The sequence below is a fragment of the Puma concolor genome, chromosome B3 (assembly GCF_028749965.1).
Source record: "Puma concolor isolate L17-30 chromosome B3, mPumCon1.1.hap2, whole genome shotgun sequence".
Taxonomy (NCBI): domain Eukaryota; kingdom Metazoa; phylum Chordata; class Mammalia; order Carnivora; family Felidae; genus Puma; species Puma concolor.
Window position 1 is genome coordinate 14,289,477 of NC_141672.1, and position 16,620 is coordinate 14,306,096.

The following is a 16,620-nucleotide window of genomic DNA, read 5'->3' on the forward strand; positions in this document are numbered from 1 at the left end:
CTGCAGCCTAGCCCCCTTCCCCTGCCCCCCCGCCCCCACTGTGACGTCCCTTTGGTCTGCTGGTGGCCGTGTGACCCCTTTGCCTTCCGACACCCCTCCTGCTGCATCAGACTCGGCAGTCTTCGTTTCTCCCCTCAGACTATTCCCCGGGACAGGACACATTTGCCCAGCTCCCAGGCCCTCTTATAGTTTCCTCCTGGCCCCTGCACAGACCTTTTGGTTGTCGCTTCATTCTTCTGAGACTTTCTTTCTCCACGAGATTGGAGGGAGGATGGTGTCTATTTACCAGGACCACACAGGCTTCTGTACACGGAAGGGCTTCGAAAGCAGTCAGGTGTGATCTAAATGATTTTCTGATCACTAATTTACTTAAGCGTGTTACCCTTCATAGGAGGGACCTTTCAGAAGTGAGTGTACCTGTGGGCTTCCCCTCCTGTGGCAGGGGGATGCATTTTGGGTCCAGTGGCTATTCTGCATTTTTGAAATTGTAGCACACGGTCCGCTACTGTTTTCATCCATGCTTTAAAGTTGGCCTCGATGATTGGGCAGGGAACTGTTGATTTCCACTCTTTGTACGCAGCTTTGATTTTGGAGGCACAGAGCTTATCAAGATGTGCATTGGACATTGCTGTCACACCAGCTATTTGTCAAGTCTGTTCTTCACTATTTTTTTGGTCATGCATTTCTTTGGGAAAAAGAAAGCAACTAAAATCATTATTGATGATAGCTTTCCAAACTGACAGGGTGTCATCTGACATTTTAATGGGGGCCAGTTTGGGCCATGACCTCAGGACTTGCTTCTTAGACAGTGTTGATCTGATCCCAGATGCTTGAAAATTTATAGTCTAGTCGAGAGGCCCTGTAAGTAGCTTTTGACAGAGAATTAAATATCCTGGAGCTGAGCTGCATAGCCACGAATTCACTGTGGTAAATCAAGGCTCTGCTGTTGCTCTGAGATGTGCCCAGTGACACATGGAAAGAATGTCATAGCATTTGGGAGAAGGAAAGGAATAATGTTTACCATAAAGAGCCCCCTACTAAGAATGATTCCTTGTCAGGGACCTATTTGCCAGCCCAGACCTTGGGTGTCCACATATCTCCCGAATTAGAACACAGACCCACAGAAAACACCAGTGTCTCCTCACTGTGGAGGATTAAGTTGTGGAACTGGTTTGAGTGTTCCTACTAACTCTGCGTGTTGATGGATTGCAAGCCTAGATGACTGGATTGCAGATATTTCAGACCCCCAAATACAGATGATAGACAAACTGTGCTGAACTGGAATTGGCTTTTCTTTGATTTGGTGGGTTTGGCGGGTCCCTGAAGGTCGTCTTCACGAGCGTTAGTGGTCAGGGTCCAGCCTGCAGTGATACAAAGTGCCGCAGGATAGACGAACCCCCCCCCCCCCCCCGTTTTCTTTTTCCTGGCCCTTCAACACACTCTGGAGATTTTTTTTTCTTTGTATTAAATTCCCGATAACGACTTGCACATTATTTGGTCATTTTTCATATAAGCAGAAGGCAGATTATGGAACCATTGATCTCTTTTTGTTTTCCGGTGGTTTAAATTTTGCACAAGTGAGCACTTAAAGCACATCGAGGAAGCTCCAGTCAAGCACACGCTTCAGAGTAGTTCCAGAGCTGCTCTGGCAAATGGTGAATTCGTTTAGTTTGGTTTGCTTTTTGAGTGTGAGACAGTTTGTTGTGGTAGTAATAATACCTTAACAATAATCATAGCAAACCCTTCCTGAGTGCTTTCTATAAATAAACTCAACTAATACTCCCATTGAATTTGTTCAGTTAAAAATTTTTTTTTTATGTTTTATTTTTGAGAGAGAGACAGAGACACAGCACAAGCGGGGGAGGGGCAGAGAGAGAGGGAGACACAGAATCTGAAGACAGTGTCCAGGCTCTGAGCTAGCTGTCAGCACAGAGCCCGATGCGGTGCTTGAACTCACGAACCAGGAGATCATGATCTGAGCCGAAGTCGGACGCTTAACCGACTGAGCCACCCAGGCGCCCCAGAGTTTGTTCAATTTATCTTGTATGCTCCTCCAAAGAAAATTTCAAGAGGCTGTAGCAGAGTTCACACTGGAGAGAGGCTGCATAGTGATTTTTTTGCAGCTGCGTAAACAAATTTGACTCTAAATGGGAAAGGAATGAATATTGAACATTCTAGGACTGAAGGGGCATTAAAACAGGAATTAGAACTGTATTCCTTCCATTTAAAAATTTAGTGGAGACATGGAAGATAAGAATAGACATAAGTTGGGGCACCTGCGTGGTTCAATCGATTGAACATCCTGTTCTTGGTTTTAGCTCAGGTCATGACTCCAGGGTCATGGGATTGAGCCTTCCATTGGGCTCCATGCTGAGCATGGAGCCTGCTTAAGATTCACTCTCTCTCCCTCTCTGTCCCTCTCCCCTGCTCACATGCTTTCTGTCTCTAAAAAACAAACAAACAAACAAACAAACAAACAAACAAACCAAGAAACAAAAAATACATGTAAGTCAAGTTTCTAGAAATGAAACCTGTAATGTCCGGGATGCAAAATACACTGGATATGATTAATGGCAAATTAGACATTGAAGAAACTAATGAACTTGCAGGCATAGTAGTAGAAACTATCCATAATGAAACAGAGAGAAAAATATTCCTTTCAAAAAGTGGAGAGAGCAAACGTGAGCTATGGAATAACTTTAAGTAGCCTCGTGTGTGTGATTGGAGTCCCCTAATAGGATGGGTAGCGTAAAAGATTTTTGAAGAAATAATGGTTGAACACTTTTCAAATTTTATGAAAGCCATAATTCCTCAGATCTAGAAAGCTCAGTAAAGCCCAAGCGCAAGAAACATGAAGAAAACTGAACCAAAACACTTAATAATCCAAATTGCTCACAACCAGTGATAAAGAGAAAATCTTAAAAGCAGCCAGAAAAAAAAAAATACACATTACGTGCAGACGGACAAACATAAGGGAGATTTATTGTCAAAACCCATCCAAGTTTATAATCGTGGTAGATTTACTGTCAGAACACAGCAGAGTGACACCTTTAGAGCGCTGGTGGGGGACACGGGAATGAACTATCGGCCCTGAATTCCATACTTAGTGAAAATATCTCTCAAAAAACGAGGCCCAAAAAGGCCTTTTCCAGACATACAGTGGCTGAAAGAAATCATCATTAGCTGAACTGCAACTCTAAGAAATGTTAAAGGAGGCCCTTTAGGTAGAAGGAAGGTGGTACCAGGAGGAAATACAAATCCATGCAAAGGAACAAAGTCATAACGGTATCGATGGCTGTGTGTGTTCTTCCTTGTTCTTTAAATGTTTTCAGCATGTAATTGATCATTTCAATAAAAATGAGAACTATGGGGGCGCCTGGGTGGCGCAGTCGGTTAAGCGTCCGACTTCAGCCAGGTCACGATCTCGCGGTCCGTGAGTTCGAGCCCCGCGTCGGGCTCTGGGCTGATGGCTCAGAGCCTGGAGCCTGTTTCCGATTCTGTGTCTCCCTCTCTCTCTGCCCCTCCCCCGTTCGTGCTCTGTCTCTCTCTGTCCCAAAAATAAATAAACGTTGAAAAAAAAATTAAAAAAAAAAAAAACGAGAACTATGTAGGGTGGGACTTAGAACCTATGTGAAGGTAAAGTGTGTATAATAAGAGAATAAAGACTGGAGAGAGTTAAATGAAAGTATGCAATGGTGAAGGTGTTGTACTGTATGAGATGTGGAGTACTGTCATTTGAAGTAGACCGTGATGAGTTAAACCCTAAAGCGACCACTGACAGTTCTCGGAGACGTCAGTACCCGTTTCAATACGTGATAGAACAAGTACACAGTTGATTGGTCAGTAAGGGTAGAAGACCTTGGAACAAAGCAGTCTACTGATTTGACCTAACTGACATTTATGTGGCACTCCACCCAGCAACAGAATACACAGTCTTTTTAAGTGTAATGAAACACTTACCAAGATTGACCATATTCTGGGCCAGAATTTTGATTCAAGTTTTAGCAAATTAGAAGGGTTCAACTATGTCCTCTGGCCTGTGTTAGGGATCCTTAAGACCAATTCTCAGGTCAGTGATTCACTAGAAAGACTCGCAGAATTCAGAAAAGTTGTTATGCTCATGGTTTCAGTCGATTACAACAAAGTTTACAGATGACAATATGTAAAGGGAAAAGGCGCTTAGAGCAGAGTCTGGGAGAGGCCAGGCTCAATCTTTCAGTGGTCTTCCCCCAGTGGGGTCATATGGACAGCACTTCATTCTTCCAGGAAGGTTGTGGAACAACACCTACGGAGTATTGCCAGTCAGGGAAGCTCATTCAGACCTTGGCGTTTAGGGTTTTTATTGGGATTCTGTTATGTAGAAATGGAGCACCCGTGGAACTGACTGTAATTATTCGGTTTTTACTATTTCCAGAGGTCAAACGGATATAGGGTGGCCCAAGGCCTTCACCATAAATCACATTATAAGTATAACTATCTGGTGTGACCCAGATTAACAAAGACACTCTTATCAGGTACGATTTTCCAGGATCCTAGAGGTTGTTCCCCAAGAGCTGCACGAGGGCCAGTCCTTTCTTCGGAATGTGCGGAGTTCGAACATCCCAAGCCCGCTTAGCCTTTTACTGCACAGACCATAATGGAATTAATTTAGGAATCAATAATAGAAAGATCTTGGGAAAATCCCCAAGTATTTGGCAACTAAATAATACATTTCTAAAGCAGAAATCAAAAGTTAAATTAGAAAGTGTTGTGAACTGAATGAAAAAAAACCCACAACATATCAGTATTTATAGGGTACTGCTAAAGCAGTACTTAGGGAGAAATTTATAGCTGAATGCCTATATTAGGACAGAAAAAAGGTCTCAGATTTATCCTTTAGCATTCACTTTAAGAAATAAGAAAAGGAAGAGTAGATCAAGTTCAGTGTATACAGAAGAAAGGGAATAGTGAAAACCAGAGCAGAAATAAAGGAAATAGAAAACAGGAAAACAATAGAGGAAAATCAGTGAAACCCCAATCAATGAAGTCAAAAGATCTTTATTGAGAATTTCAATAAAATGGATAAACCGTTAGCTAGACTGTCCAGGATAAAAAGAGAGAACACAATCTGCCTGGATCAGAGATTCTATAGATTTTAAAAGGATCAGGGAATATTCTAAACAGCACCATGTCAGTAAATTTGACAACTCAGAAGAAATGGACAAATTACTTGAAAGATATAAGCTACTAAAGCTCATGTAAGGAGAACTGGATCATCTGAACAACCCTGTATCAAAGACATTGAATTTGTAGTTAAAAGCTTCCCACAGAGAAAACTCTAGGTCCAGATGGCTTCCCTGGTAACTTCTCCCAAAAACTTAAGAACAAAATAACAATTCCATGCCAACTCCTCCTGAAAATTGAAGAGGAGGGAATATTTCTCAAGTCATTTTATGAAGTTAGCATTTATACAAATCCCAAATCCATTACAAGGAAACTATGGATGAATATTCCTCATGTACAGAGATGGAAAAAATTTTAAGCAAAATTTTAACAAATCAAATCTGACAGTATAAAAAAAAGATAATACATCATGGTCAGTGGGGTTTATTTCAGGAAAGGAAGTTTGTTTTAATATGTGAAAGTTGGTCAGTGTAATTCACCAGATTAAAAAACTAAAGGAGAAAAAAGCCATCTGATTATCTCAGTGGACACAGAAAAAGGATTTGAGAAAATTCAGCATCTATTCTTGATATTAACTCATAGTAACATGGGTGTAGAAGAGATCTTCCTCAGCCTGATAAAGGGCATCTGTGAAACACTCACAATTAACATCAAACTTAATGGTGGAGGGCTGGTGCTTTTTCCCTAACATCAGGAATGAGGTAAGGATTTCTGACCTCACCACTACATTCAGGATTGTACTGGAGATTCTTTGCAGCAAGGCATAAGGCAGTACCTAGAAATAAAAGGCATCCGGATTGGAAAGGATGAAGCAAAACTGCCTTTTATTTGCAAACAACATGAGTATTTTGGTAGAAATTCTGAGGGACCCTATGGGACCCTACAAAAATGGTGGTAGAATAAGTGAATTTAACAAGGTTACAGATTTCAAGATCCATATTCAAAAATTTATTGTAGTTTTACATATAGCAGTGAACAAAAGGAAATTGAAATTAAAACAGTATCATTTTTAACACCATGACAAATATGAAATATTTAAGGGTAAATCTGTGGAAAGGTTTGCAAGGCACATACACTGGAAACTACAAACCATTGCTAAGAGAAGTTAAAGACCTACAGAAATGAAGAGACATACTGTGTTCATGAGTCAGAAAACTCGATATTGTTAAGATGCCAGTTCTTCCCAAATTGATCTATAAATTCAACACAATCTCCATCAAAAGCCCAGCCAACTTAAAAAAATATATTGACAAGAAGATTTCATGTGGAAATGTAAAGGACTAAGAATAGCCCTCCCCCCCAAAAAAGAACCTGATAAATGGGAACAAAATTGGAACACTAACACTGCTTTCAAGATTTATAAAGGTGCTGTAGTCAAGACAGGGTGCTATTGGCATAAATATAGACAATTGGCTCATTGAAACAGGATAGAGAGTCTAGAAAAAGACTCACATGTATATCCCCATCTGATTTTTCACAAAAGTGCAAAGGCAATTCCATGTGAAATAAATCTTCGATAAGTAGTACATTTGGATGTCTATCTATAAAGAAGTAAACTGCGATCTCTATCTTGCAACATATACAAAAAATATTTATTCTTTAAATGTTTATTTTTATTTTTGAGAAAGAGAGAGAGCATGTGTGCAAGCAGGGGAGGGGCACAGATAGAGAGAGAGAGAGAGAGAGAGAGAGAGAGAGAGAGGGAGATACAGAATCCAAAGCAGACTCCATGCCAACAGTAGTGAGCTCAATATGGGGCTTGAACTCACGAACCATGAGATCATGGCTAAGGCGAAGTTGGATGCTCAACTGACTGAACCACCCAGGCAGCCCTACAAAAATTATTTTAAAATGGATCACAGACCAAATGTAAAACCTACCCTATAAAAATTTCACAAGAACGTATAAGAAGAAAAGCCTTTGGGGGCACCTGGGTGGCTCAGTTGGTGAAGTGTCCAACGTCAGCTCAGGTCGTGATCTCGTGGTCCGTGGGTTTGAGCCCCACGTCAGGCTCTGTGCTGACAGCTCAGAGCCTGGAGCCTGCTTCAGATTCTGTGTCTCCCTCTCTCTCTGCCCCTTCCCTGCCCACACTCTGTCTGTCTCTCAAAAGTAAACACTTCAAAAAACAAAAACAAAAAAACAAAAGCCTTGGTAACCTTGGGTTATGCAAATATTTCTTAGATAGGAAACCCAAAGCACAGTCTATAAGAGAAAATATTGATAAGTTTGACTTCATCAAAATTTAAGATTTCTGATCTTCAAAAGACATATTAAGACATGTCTTAACATTATAGATGAGAGAAAATATTAGCAAATCCCACATCTGATAGAAAACTTGTATTCAGAATATATAAAAAACTCTTAAAAGTTCAATAATAAGAGAACAAACAACCCGGTAAAAATGGATAAAGGATTTTAATAGACATTTCTTCAAAGAAGATCTATGAATAACAAGCACGCGAAGAGATGGTTAGTTTCATTAGTCATTATGGAAACACCCATCAAAATCACAATGAGATCACTTCACACCCGCTAGGACAGCTCCAATAAAACAGACAATAATGAGTGTTGGCGAGGATGTGGAGAAACTGGACCCCCCCTAAACTGTAAGATGCTATTGCCACTTTGGAAAACAGTTTAGTATTTCTTAAATAATGAAACATAAATTTATTATCTGACCCAATAATTCTACTTCTAAGTGCATACCCATTGAAAGAGAATTGAAAAGATCTGTCGACACAAAAAATTATACATGAATGGTCATAGCAGCATTATTCAGAATAACCAAAAGGTGGAAACAACCCAAAGGTCCATTAGTGGCAAGTGGGCAGGTAAAATGCAGTCTATCTGTACAACAATACAAAGAAATGGAGTACTGTTGTAATTTGGATGAACATCGAAAACCGTATGCTAAGCAAAAGAAGCTAGACACAAAAGACCACATATTAAATGATTCTGTTTTTATGAAATGTCCAGAAAAGGTAACTCTCTGGAAACAGCAAATTAGTGGTTCCCTGAGGCAGGGGGTGGGCAGAAAGGATCACTGGGGGATGACGGAAATGTTCTACAATTGAACCGTGTTGATGGCTGCACAGCTCTGAGTTTATTAAAAGCTGTTGAGGGGTGTGATCAGAGCAGGGGGCCTGAAGAAATGGCTCTTCTGTTTACAACACACCCAACAGGAATCTGGGTTCGTTGTGACAAGGGGCACAAACCTTGTGGCTTTCCTATGAACAGATACCCTACATGTGTCAAAAAATAAAAATAAAATAAGATAAAAGTTGTTGAATTGCATACTTAAACTGAGTGAATTTTATGGCATATAAATTATCCCTCAGTAGAGGTTTGTTTGTTGTGTTTGGAAAAAATGGTATAGAGTAGTTAGGACAGCCTAATATTGTGGAAAGAATAGACAAATAAATGCATGGAACAGAACAGAGAGGCCAGAAATAAACCCATTCAACTATAGCCAACTGATTTATTTTAATGAGGATATGAAACTTTTATTTATTATTTTAGAGAGGGGGAGAGAGAGAGAGAGAATGTGAGTAGGGGAGAGGTGCAGAGGGAGAGAGAGAGAATCCCAAGTAGACTCCATGCTCTGTGCAGAGCACACTGTAGGGCTTGATCCCACGACCCTGGAATCATGACCTGAGCAGAAATCAAGAGTTGGACGCTTAACCGACTGAGCCACCCAGATGTCCCATATAATCCACTGATTTTTGATAAAGGCACAAAAGCAATTCAGTGGGGGAAAGATAGTTTCTCCGACAAATGGTGCTGGCACAACTGGACATCCACATGCAAAAGAGAAAAATCTAGACACAAACTTTACACCTTTCACAAATGTTAACTCAAAATGGATTAGACCTAAGTAGAAAACGCAAAGCTGTAAAACTTCTAGAAGATAACATAGGGAAAAAAACCTAGGTGACCTTAGGTTTGGCAGTGGGGTTTTAGATACCACACCAAGATCACAGTCCGTGAAAAAAAAGATTGATAGGCTTTATTAAAACTAAAACCTCTCGTTCTGTGAAAGACATTGTTCAGAGAATGAAAAGACAAGTCATAGACTCTAATAAAATACTGGCAGATATTTGCAAATATCCGATAAATGAGTTGTATCCAAAACATACAAAGAAATCTTAAAACTCAACCATAGGAAAATAAACAACCCAATTGAAAAAAGGGCAAAAGATCTGACCAGACACTTCACCAGAGGAAGTATACAGATGGAAAATAAACATGAGAAAATATGCTTAGCATCATTTGTCTTTAGGGAATTGCAAATTACAACGAGGAGATACTACCACATACCTATTAGAATGACTAAAATCCAGAAAACTGGTAACACCAAGTGCTGACAAGGATGCTGAGAAATATTAAGTCTCATTCATTGCTGGTGAGAATGCAAAATGGTACAGCCACTTTGCAAGACAGTTTGGCACTTTCTGACAAAGCTAAAAATATTACTGTTTCAAAGTTATTTGTAAACAAAATATGTTTATGTAGCTATTAAAAAAATTTTTTTTAATGTTTATTATTGAGAGACAGAGAGACACAGAGCATGAGCAGGGGAGGGGCAGAGAGAGAGGGAGACAGAATCCGAAGCAGGCTCCAGGCTCTGAGCTGTCAGCACAGAGCCTGTTGCTGGGCTCGAACTCACAAACTGCGAGATCATGACCTGAGCCGAAGTCGGTCGCTTAACCAACTGAGCCACCCAGGCACCCCATTTGTAACTATTTCTTACAGAGTCTCACTCTTGGTATTGATTGACCTATTTGAATTGAAGACTATGTTCACACAAAAACTTGCACGTGAATGTTTATAGCAGCTTTATTTGTAATTGCCAAAACTTGGGGTCAATCTAAGTGCTTTTCTCCCTTCCTTCCTTCCTTCCTTCCTTCCTTCCTTCCTTCCTTCCTTCCTTCCTTCCTTCCTTCCTTCCTTTTTTTAATGTTTATTTATTTTTGAGAGAGAGAGAGAGACAGACAGAGCGTGAGTGGGGCAGGGGCAGAGACAGGCTGTCAGCACAGAGCCCAATGCCGTGCTTGAACTTGTAAACAGCGAGATCATGACCTAGGCTGAAGTCAGATGCTTAAGCCCCAACCAAGGTGCCTTTCAATAGATTAATGAATAAATGGAGTATTGTAAAGGGACAAAAAGAAGTGATCAGACCACAAAAAGATGCAGAGGGACCTTAAATGCTAAGTTAAAAGTGAAAGTGAAGTTAAAAGTGAAAGTGAAAATGCTATATGCTGCATGATTGCAATTATATGACATTCTGGACAAGGCAAGACCATAAAGACAGTGAAAAGATTAGTGGTTGCCAGGGGGTCAGGAGGAGGGGTATAGAGATGAGTAGGTGGGGCATGGGACGTCTTTAGGGCAGTGAATTTGGCTGTAGGACACTGTAATGGTGGATACATGACAAAACATTTGTTAAAACTCATCAAGTACAGAACACAGTGAGCCCTAATGTGGTTTAACTATGGACTTTAGTTAATAAAACATAAAATTAAATAAAAATAAAAAATCATCATGATGAAACATTGAAAAAATGTTTTGCTTGTTGTATGCCAATTTCACCCCAATAAAGCTGCTAAAAAAAATGACAAAATCTTTGAGCCGTCACTTTCTGTGACAAACTGGTAACCTCTGAGCTCCCAGGCATGCTGTCCTCAGTTGTTGCGTCCTTGTAAATAGAAGGGGCTTCTCCTCTTTCCTGTTCAGTACAGATATCTCTCTCGTGGCTTTTTGCAGCCTTGGAGGGACGGTCACTGATAAGAGCAACTTGGAAGAGGCTGTTCTCAACATGATGACACATGAAAGAATGGGTCATTTGCTGACGCTCAGCATGTCTGGTCTCTTCTCTGTAGTGGGTCTGCTCTGAAAATTAGCAACTCACTAGATGGGTGTCATTTGGGAGGCTGGAGACCTGAATTCTGATTCCTGTTGTTCTATTAACCGACTGTCAGGTTTTAGACAAATCACTTACTTTCACTCTGGCCGATCTCAGCTTCTTGGTCTATAAAATGAGTGGGTTTTCCAGGGGTGGGAATTTCTCTGGCTTCTTCCAGTTCCAGACCCCCTTTCTGTCAATATCAAAACTTCTCCCGCACTTTTCCCTGGAGTGGAATATATGCCATGTTGTATACATATGTCCCAGGGCACTTGTCACAGGAGAAGCCCTCTTGTGTAGAGTCACCGGAGACCCTCCCTCTCTCTGCCTCCAGTTGTGAATGGAGACCGGGGGGCGACTGGTTGCCCAGGGCTGGGCCAGAGGTTGGTGCTGGTTCAGGCAACAGCTGTTCTTAGCATTCTTATTTTTTCAATCTTTCGTATTTTTGTACCTCCCAGCCCTGAACTCTCTCTTGGCAAAGAGGATCTCTTCTGTCTCCAAAGAAATGCCCACAAAGCAGCTCTGGTATTTTCTTAGCCCACAGCAGAGAGGTGGTCTGTGGGACTATTGTGACTCCCAAAAGTCTAAAGCTCAGAGTTGGAAGATTTTCCTAGTAACTGAGACTCCTGAGAGCATTTAACATTTTTTTTTTTATGTTCAATTAGTTAAGTGTACATTTTGGGATAGAAGATATTCTTTAGCTAGTATTGTGCTGTGAGCCAAGCTTTGCTTACTTTAAGGGCCTTGGGCCATACCTTGAATGAGAAGCTCTGTTAGGTCTGAATGGGGTCATGGTAAAGTACCCGGTCAAATTCTCAACCTGGATATCAAAGTCATGGGGGTAATTTCTGTGTATTTGGGGCCTCTTTCATGTGTCACATGCGGATATTCTTTTTGGTGTCTCATTTTGATGTTCCATTTTGTCCTTAGGGAGGGTAGAGGGCAGAGAAGCCGCTTCTCTGACAGTTTATGATATCCTGGGACCATCTTCTGGTCCTCTAGGGCAATACTGAAAAATTAAGCTCCATGAAAAACAACTCACCTAGTTTTTATATGTTTGATTTTTTGTTTGTTTGTTTGTTTTTTAGGACTTTGTTTAGAGAAGTTGCCTGTTTCCTCTTCTACCAGTAACCTCCATGTGGACCGGGAACAGGATGTCATCACCTGCTATGAGAAAGCAGGCGACATTGCACTCCTGTACCTCCAAGAGATAGAGAGGGTAAGTGAGGAGCGTGTGTTCGCTCCAGCTGATAATTTTTTCAAAATTTCAAACCAGACTGTAGAGAACTGTGGTCAACCTCTGGAAAACCTTCCACGTGTATGCCTCTGGGTGTAAAGCTTTCCTTACATTTTTCAGCGCATGGGAGATGGTGGGGATTGTGGCATCTTGTGAAAAGTGTTTGGGAAGCATTTTAGTATCCTCAGAGCAGAAGTGACAGTGTGCCCCGGGGCTGGTTAGTCATTCATGTTCTCCTACGCGAAGTGGGTTGTACTTGCACGGATGATATGCCCACATGATGTACATCTGGGGTTTGGGAGGCTTTACATCCATAGTTACATGAAAGGTCGGCTGGGGACTCCCGGCTGACCTGCTCGGAGCAGGTGCGTATCCCCCGAAACCATCTGGGATGGTTTACCTCCAGCAGTCAGTGGTTGCCTGTGGTGTGGGGAACCAAGCCGGCAGCTGACAAGGGGGCCCCCCTGGGCAGGGATGGAGGGAAGATACCTGCGCTCACGCCCTCGGGCAGAGGAGGTCGGAGGCGCGATGGGGCCAGCCAGGTGCGGGCAGCTTGTCTGTTTAGAAGGATCGCTGTCTTTTGGCTCTGCTCTCTCCTCAACCTTTCTGTGTGTAAAAGGAACGTCTACTTTATGAAGTTCTTGTGGAGATGGTAAAAGGACGTGTCAGTGAAGGAACTTAACCCCGATGCAGAAATATGCTGGATTCTTGGTACACGTCACTTATTTTCTACTGATAACAATGGGTTCTAGCCATCTCTACCCCCAGCAGAGTTTCCTGGCATTCTGACCAAGGGCTTGCCACCGGTGTTTCCCCCTTCACACCCAGAGACATGTCCTGCGAGACGTTGAAAATGACACATGTCTTGTTTCTCATCAAGTTTATGAGTTCTCTGTTTCCCTAAGGATTAGAATGGGGAGGGGCTGCCAAAGTCTGGTTAGCTCTGTTACGTTTGTATGTGTACAGACTGAAGCAGTTTCTTCCCTTAAGTCTTCTCATAACGTGTTGATGTGTGTGATAAGGATCAGAATTGCCTTGTAAGGGGCAGCGAGTGCAGGTGAGAGCCACAGAGAGGAGTCTGGGGGAATGAGGGGACCAGCGTTTGACCTGGCCGACACCAGCATGGGTCGTAAATCGCAGGTCATGGTGTCTGGGAATTCAGGAAGATACTTGGCCGTCTTGCCAAAACGTCCCCTCAGAAGGCTGCTATGAGAAAGGAACTTTTCAGTTATTCAGAATTTCTGGTATGATCTTTAAAGAAATGGTCGTGCAGCCTGCTTTAAAATGCACAGCGTCTTGAACGGCTGTCTCCTCGATAGCCAGTGCTTGGAAGTGGAGACGTCTCTTACCCAGCCAAGCAGTTCTTGTTGACCACACAGCCCTTGCCACTTAGGGGCCCTTATTTTGCACCTTACTTGCCAACAGTTGTCTGGCCCCGTTACCTCGGGGCTGCCTTCTCCCGGCTGGAGGAAAGGAGTTCATCTGTGACACGTGTCTTTAATGACGTGGGGACTGGCAGCTCTGGATGTACTTCCTGTTGTGTTCAGTGATAACCACCAGTTCACTGTCGGGTTCTCCAGCCAGACCACCAAGGAGACTTGTATAATCATAGAATTTAAAAGAAAAATTTTTTTGTGCGGTGTTGGGGAAACAGTGGTCATAGGATGTGAGATTTGGAGATGAAAATGGAGGCCCAGACAGGGAGGACCCACAGGAAGTTAGGACCACAGGTAGGATTAGAATTCTTCTGACACCAAGTTCAGGGCTCACTCATGTCAGGCTGCTGCACACAAGTACAAGGCAGTGTCGTTTCCCACACCCTTCCCGACAGAAAGCGCTCAGAAGGTATTTGGCCAAGCGAGTATAGCTCTCGGTAGCGCGGGGAAGCAGCCTCAGCCTAGGGTGTAATCTCAGGGTATAGATGATTTTCACATTTCTGGCTCTGATTTTCCAGTGTGAGTTTTGCTTTATGGGAAATCACTTTGCCCCCCCACCCCCCAGATACAACATGCTGGGGTATTAGTGATGAGAGAGACGGAATGACCAGATATCTGTTTTGACTGTAGTAGGTGCTCGAGAAGCCATTTGTAGATTGATGGGAAACGTGGGGGAAAAATAGCCTTTCTAAGTGACTGCTGGGCTGGGTGGATGTTCAAGGTCTTGATGAAGCAAGATTGGTGTTCAATGCAGAAGATACCTACTTGGCCTTTTTTTTTTTAAGTTTGAAGTTAAAATGACTTTTAAGAATTATGCTAACAGAAATGTTAGGGAAATAGAATCTGAAAGAAGTCACAGACTAGGACAAGCCGAGGTTCATAGTGCTTTGTTTTTCTGGGCGGGCAGGCCTTTTAAGTAGAAAATCCCACACACTCTGTTCTGGTATTTGTTCTGCTGGGCACAGGCAGCCGGTCACTCAGTGGTTTCCCCCCATTTACCGGCCATTCCATAGCAAAGAAACTTCCGTTGGCCAGGACCTCCGGCATTTTATCTACTAGTGGTGGTTTTTTGTTTGTTTGTTTGTTTTGGTTTTCTGAGTGGTTTTCTTCATTCACTAGCAAGAAGAAAATTGGGGGAGAAGTTTTGAGGACAGGGTGGAGTGACACGGTCAATATTTTTTCATGATGTGACACCCCCGAACCGTGTTTCAGAGATGTTTGAGAGTGTTAGATTTGTGAGGCAGCTGACTTAAGCTGTGAGAGGCAGCAGAGCGCAGTGGTATAGTGACAGCCAGGGTTGGGATCTTGGATTTGCCACCTCCTAGCTGTGGCACTTTGGGAAAGTTACTCCACCTTTCTGTGCCACCCGAAGATCCTCATCTGTATCATGGCAATAATAATTGCTGTAAGGCTGCCATGAGGATAAAATGGGTTCACTCATAGGCCTGCCATCATACGGTTAGCGGTGGAATCTTTCCTAATCTTAGAAGATTTCAGATAGTTGGATAAAAATCTGGAATATTATTAACACAGTGTTTTTTTTTTATTATTAAACTGTTAAATAATTTTTAGCAGCATATTTGTGGGGTGATTTTTTTTCAGAACTTTTCCCTTTCTTGTGCAGAAGCCCTAACAGGACCGCGTCTTGCCTGGAGTCCTCATGTCATATCTGGATTCTGGACTTCTGTTTACCCCTGACTGTTTGACCTTGGTCCAGTCATATATTTCCGTGTGCTTCGACTTTCCATTGTCACGGTGGGGCTAACACTGCCTGGTGTGTTTGGGGCTGGTGTTTTCCACCCCTTATGGGACATGCCATGTGTTATTGTCCCCCTGCCCCTTGTCCAGGGGTGGAGGCAGGGCCGAAGAAAATTTGAATCCACGAAAGCAGAGTGATTCAATATTTGTTTAGAGTTGTTCCTGTTATCTTAGGGGTAAAGAGCCATCTAATTTTCTCAGTTTGTTCTCTGAAGGGGAGTAAGACACTCCTACAATTGTGCACATATAGTAATTTAATCAAACAAATCGAATTAGAACGGATCGAATTAGAAAGGACACAGGCTGTCCTTGATTTGTTTGTCTCGAGCTGGTGGCATTATGCCAACGGTAAATAAAGTTACCTGCCCCACGAGGAGCGTCTCCTGGTGCAGCGATAGGAATAAAGATGACTTCATTTTTGAAGAGCATAAGCCGAGCCCCGCTTTTGGCAAATGAAATCATCCCGTCTGTGTCCTTTGCACGCCTCAGCCAACCAGCTGGTTACGGCTTTCTTGAGGAGAAGCCGCGCCGGGGTTCAGCTTCACCTTCTGCCGGCAGTTCGTTTCTTCACGCCCGATTTTAGAAAAGAAGTCACTGCTAAATTACGGGGTGCGGGAGACGTTTCGTGGGCAGTTTCAGTGCTGACGTTTGGAGGAGAAAACAACTGGTCCCCAAATATCGCGGGGCCCGGCCCGGGACTCCTGCTCCATCAAGGCGTTGCTCCCTGGCCAGCACGGGAGGCGCCCGCAGTGATGTCGTTGACGTGCCAGACTCTGGACCGGATGACATGGAGGTCACGGTGGGTCTTGAATTCACACGAGGTGTCCCAGGAGAAGGACCCCGCGCCGCTGATGGGGAAGGCAGGGGGTGACTCTGGAGGTCCACGTGGCCGTGCTTCTGGCTTTAAAACGTGAGACGGTAAAGAAGATTCTTGCTTCCCTCTGCCTCTCCAGGGCCTGCCTTTCCAGCCAGGCCAGAGCACCAGGTGACTGACTGTTCGTAGCTCACGAACTATGCTTCCTTAAAGAAACGTCGAGAGGCTGACTAGCCAGTAAATGTGCTCTGACTCTGGGCCTGCCATCTGGCTGCCTGGGAGAGGAGGCCACACACACTTGAAGCAGAGG

The 16,620-nt window shown here is 43.0% G+C and overlaps 1 protein-coding gene and 1 non-coding gene across 7 annotated transcripts in view; both read left to right on the forward strand.

Annotated features, from left to right (window-relative positions):
• TTC7B (tetratricopeptide repeat domain 7B) overlaps window positions 1-16,620 on the forward strand; it is a 273,770-nt gene that overhangs the window by 52,502 nt on the left and 204,648 nt on the right. For all 6 annotated transcript variants that reach the window (XM_086709020.1, XM_086709021.1, XM_086709022.1 and 3 more), the window contains exon 4: window positions 12,154-12,284. In XM_086709020.1, the coding sequence (XP_086565146.1) occupies window positions 12,154-12,284 (131 nt within the window). The remainder of the gene's footprint in view (window positions 1-12,153; window positions 12,285-16,620) is intronic.
• On the forward strand, window positions 8,284-8,413 carry LOC112856733 (small nucleolar RNA SNORA11). Its single transcript, XR_003223276.1, has one exon. It is a non-coding gene; the product is annotated as a small nucleolar RNA SNORA11 (small nucleolar RNA).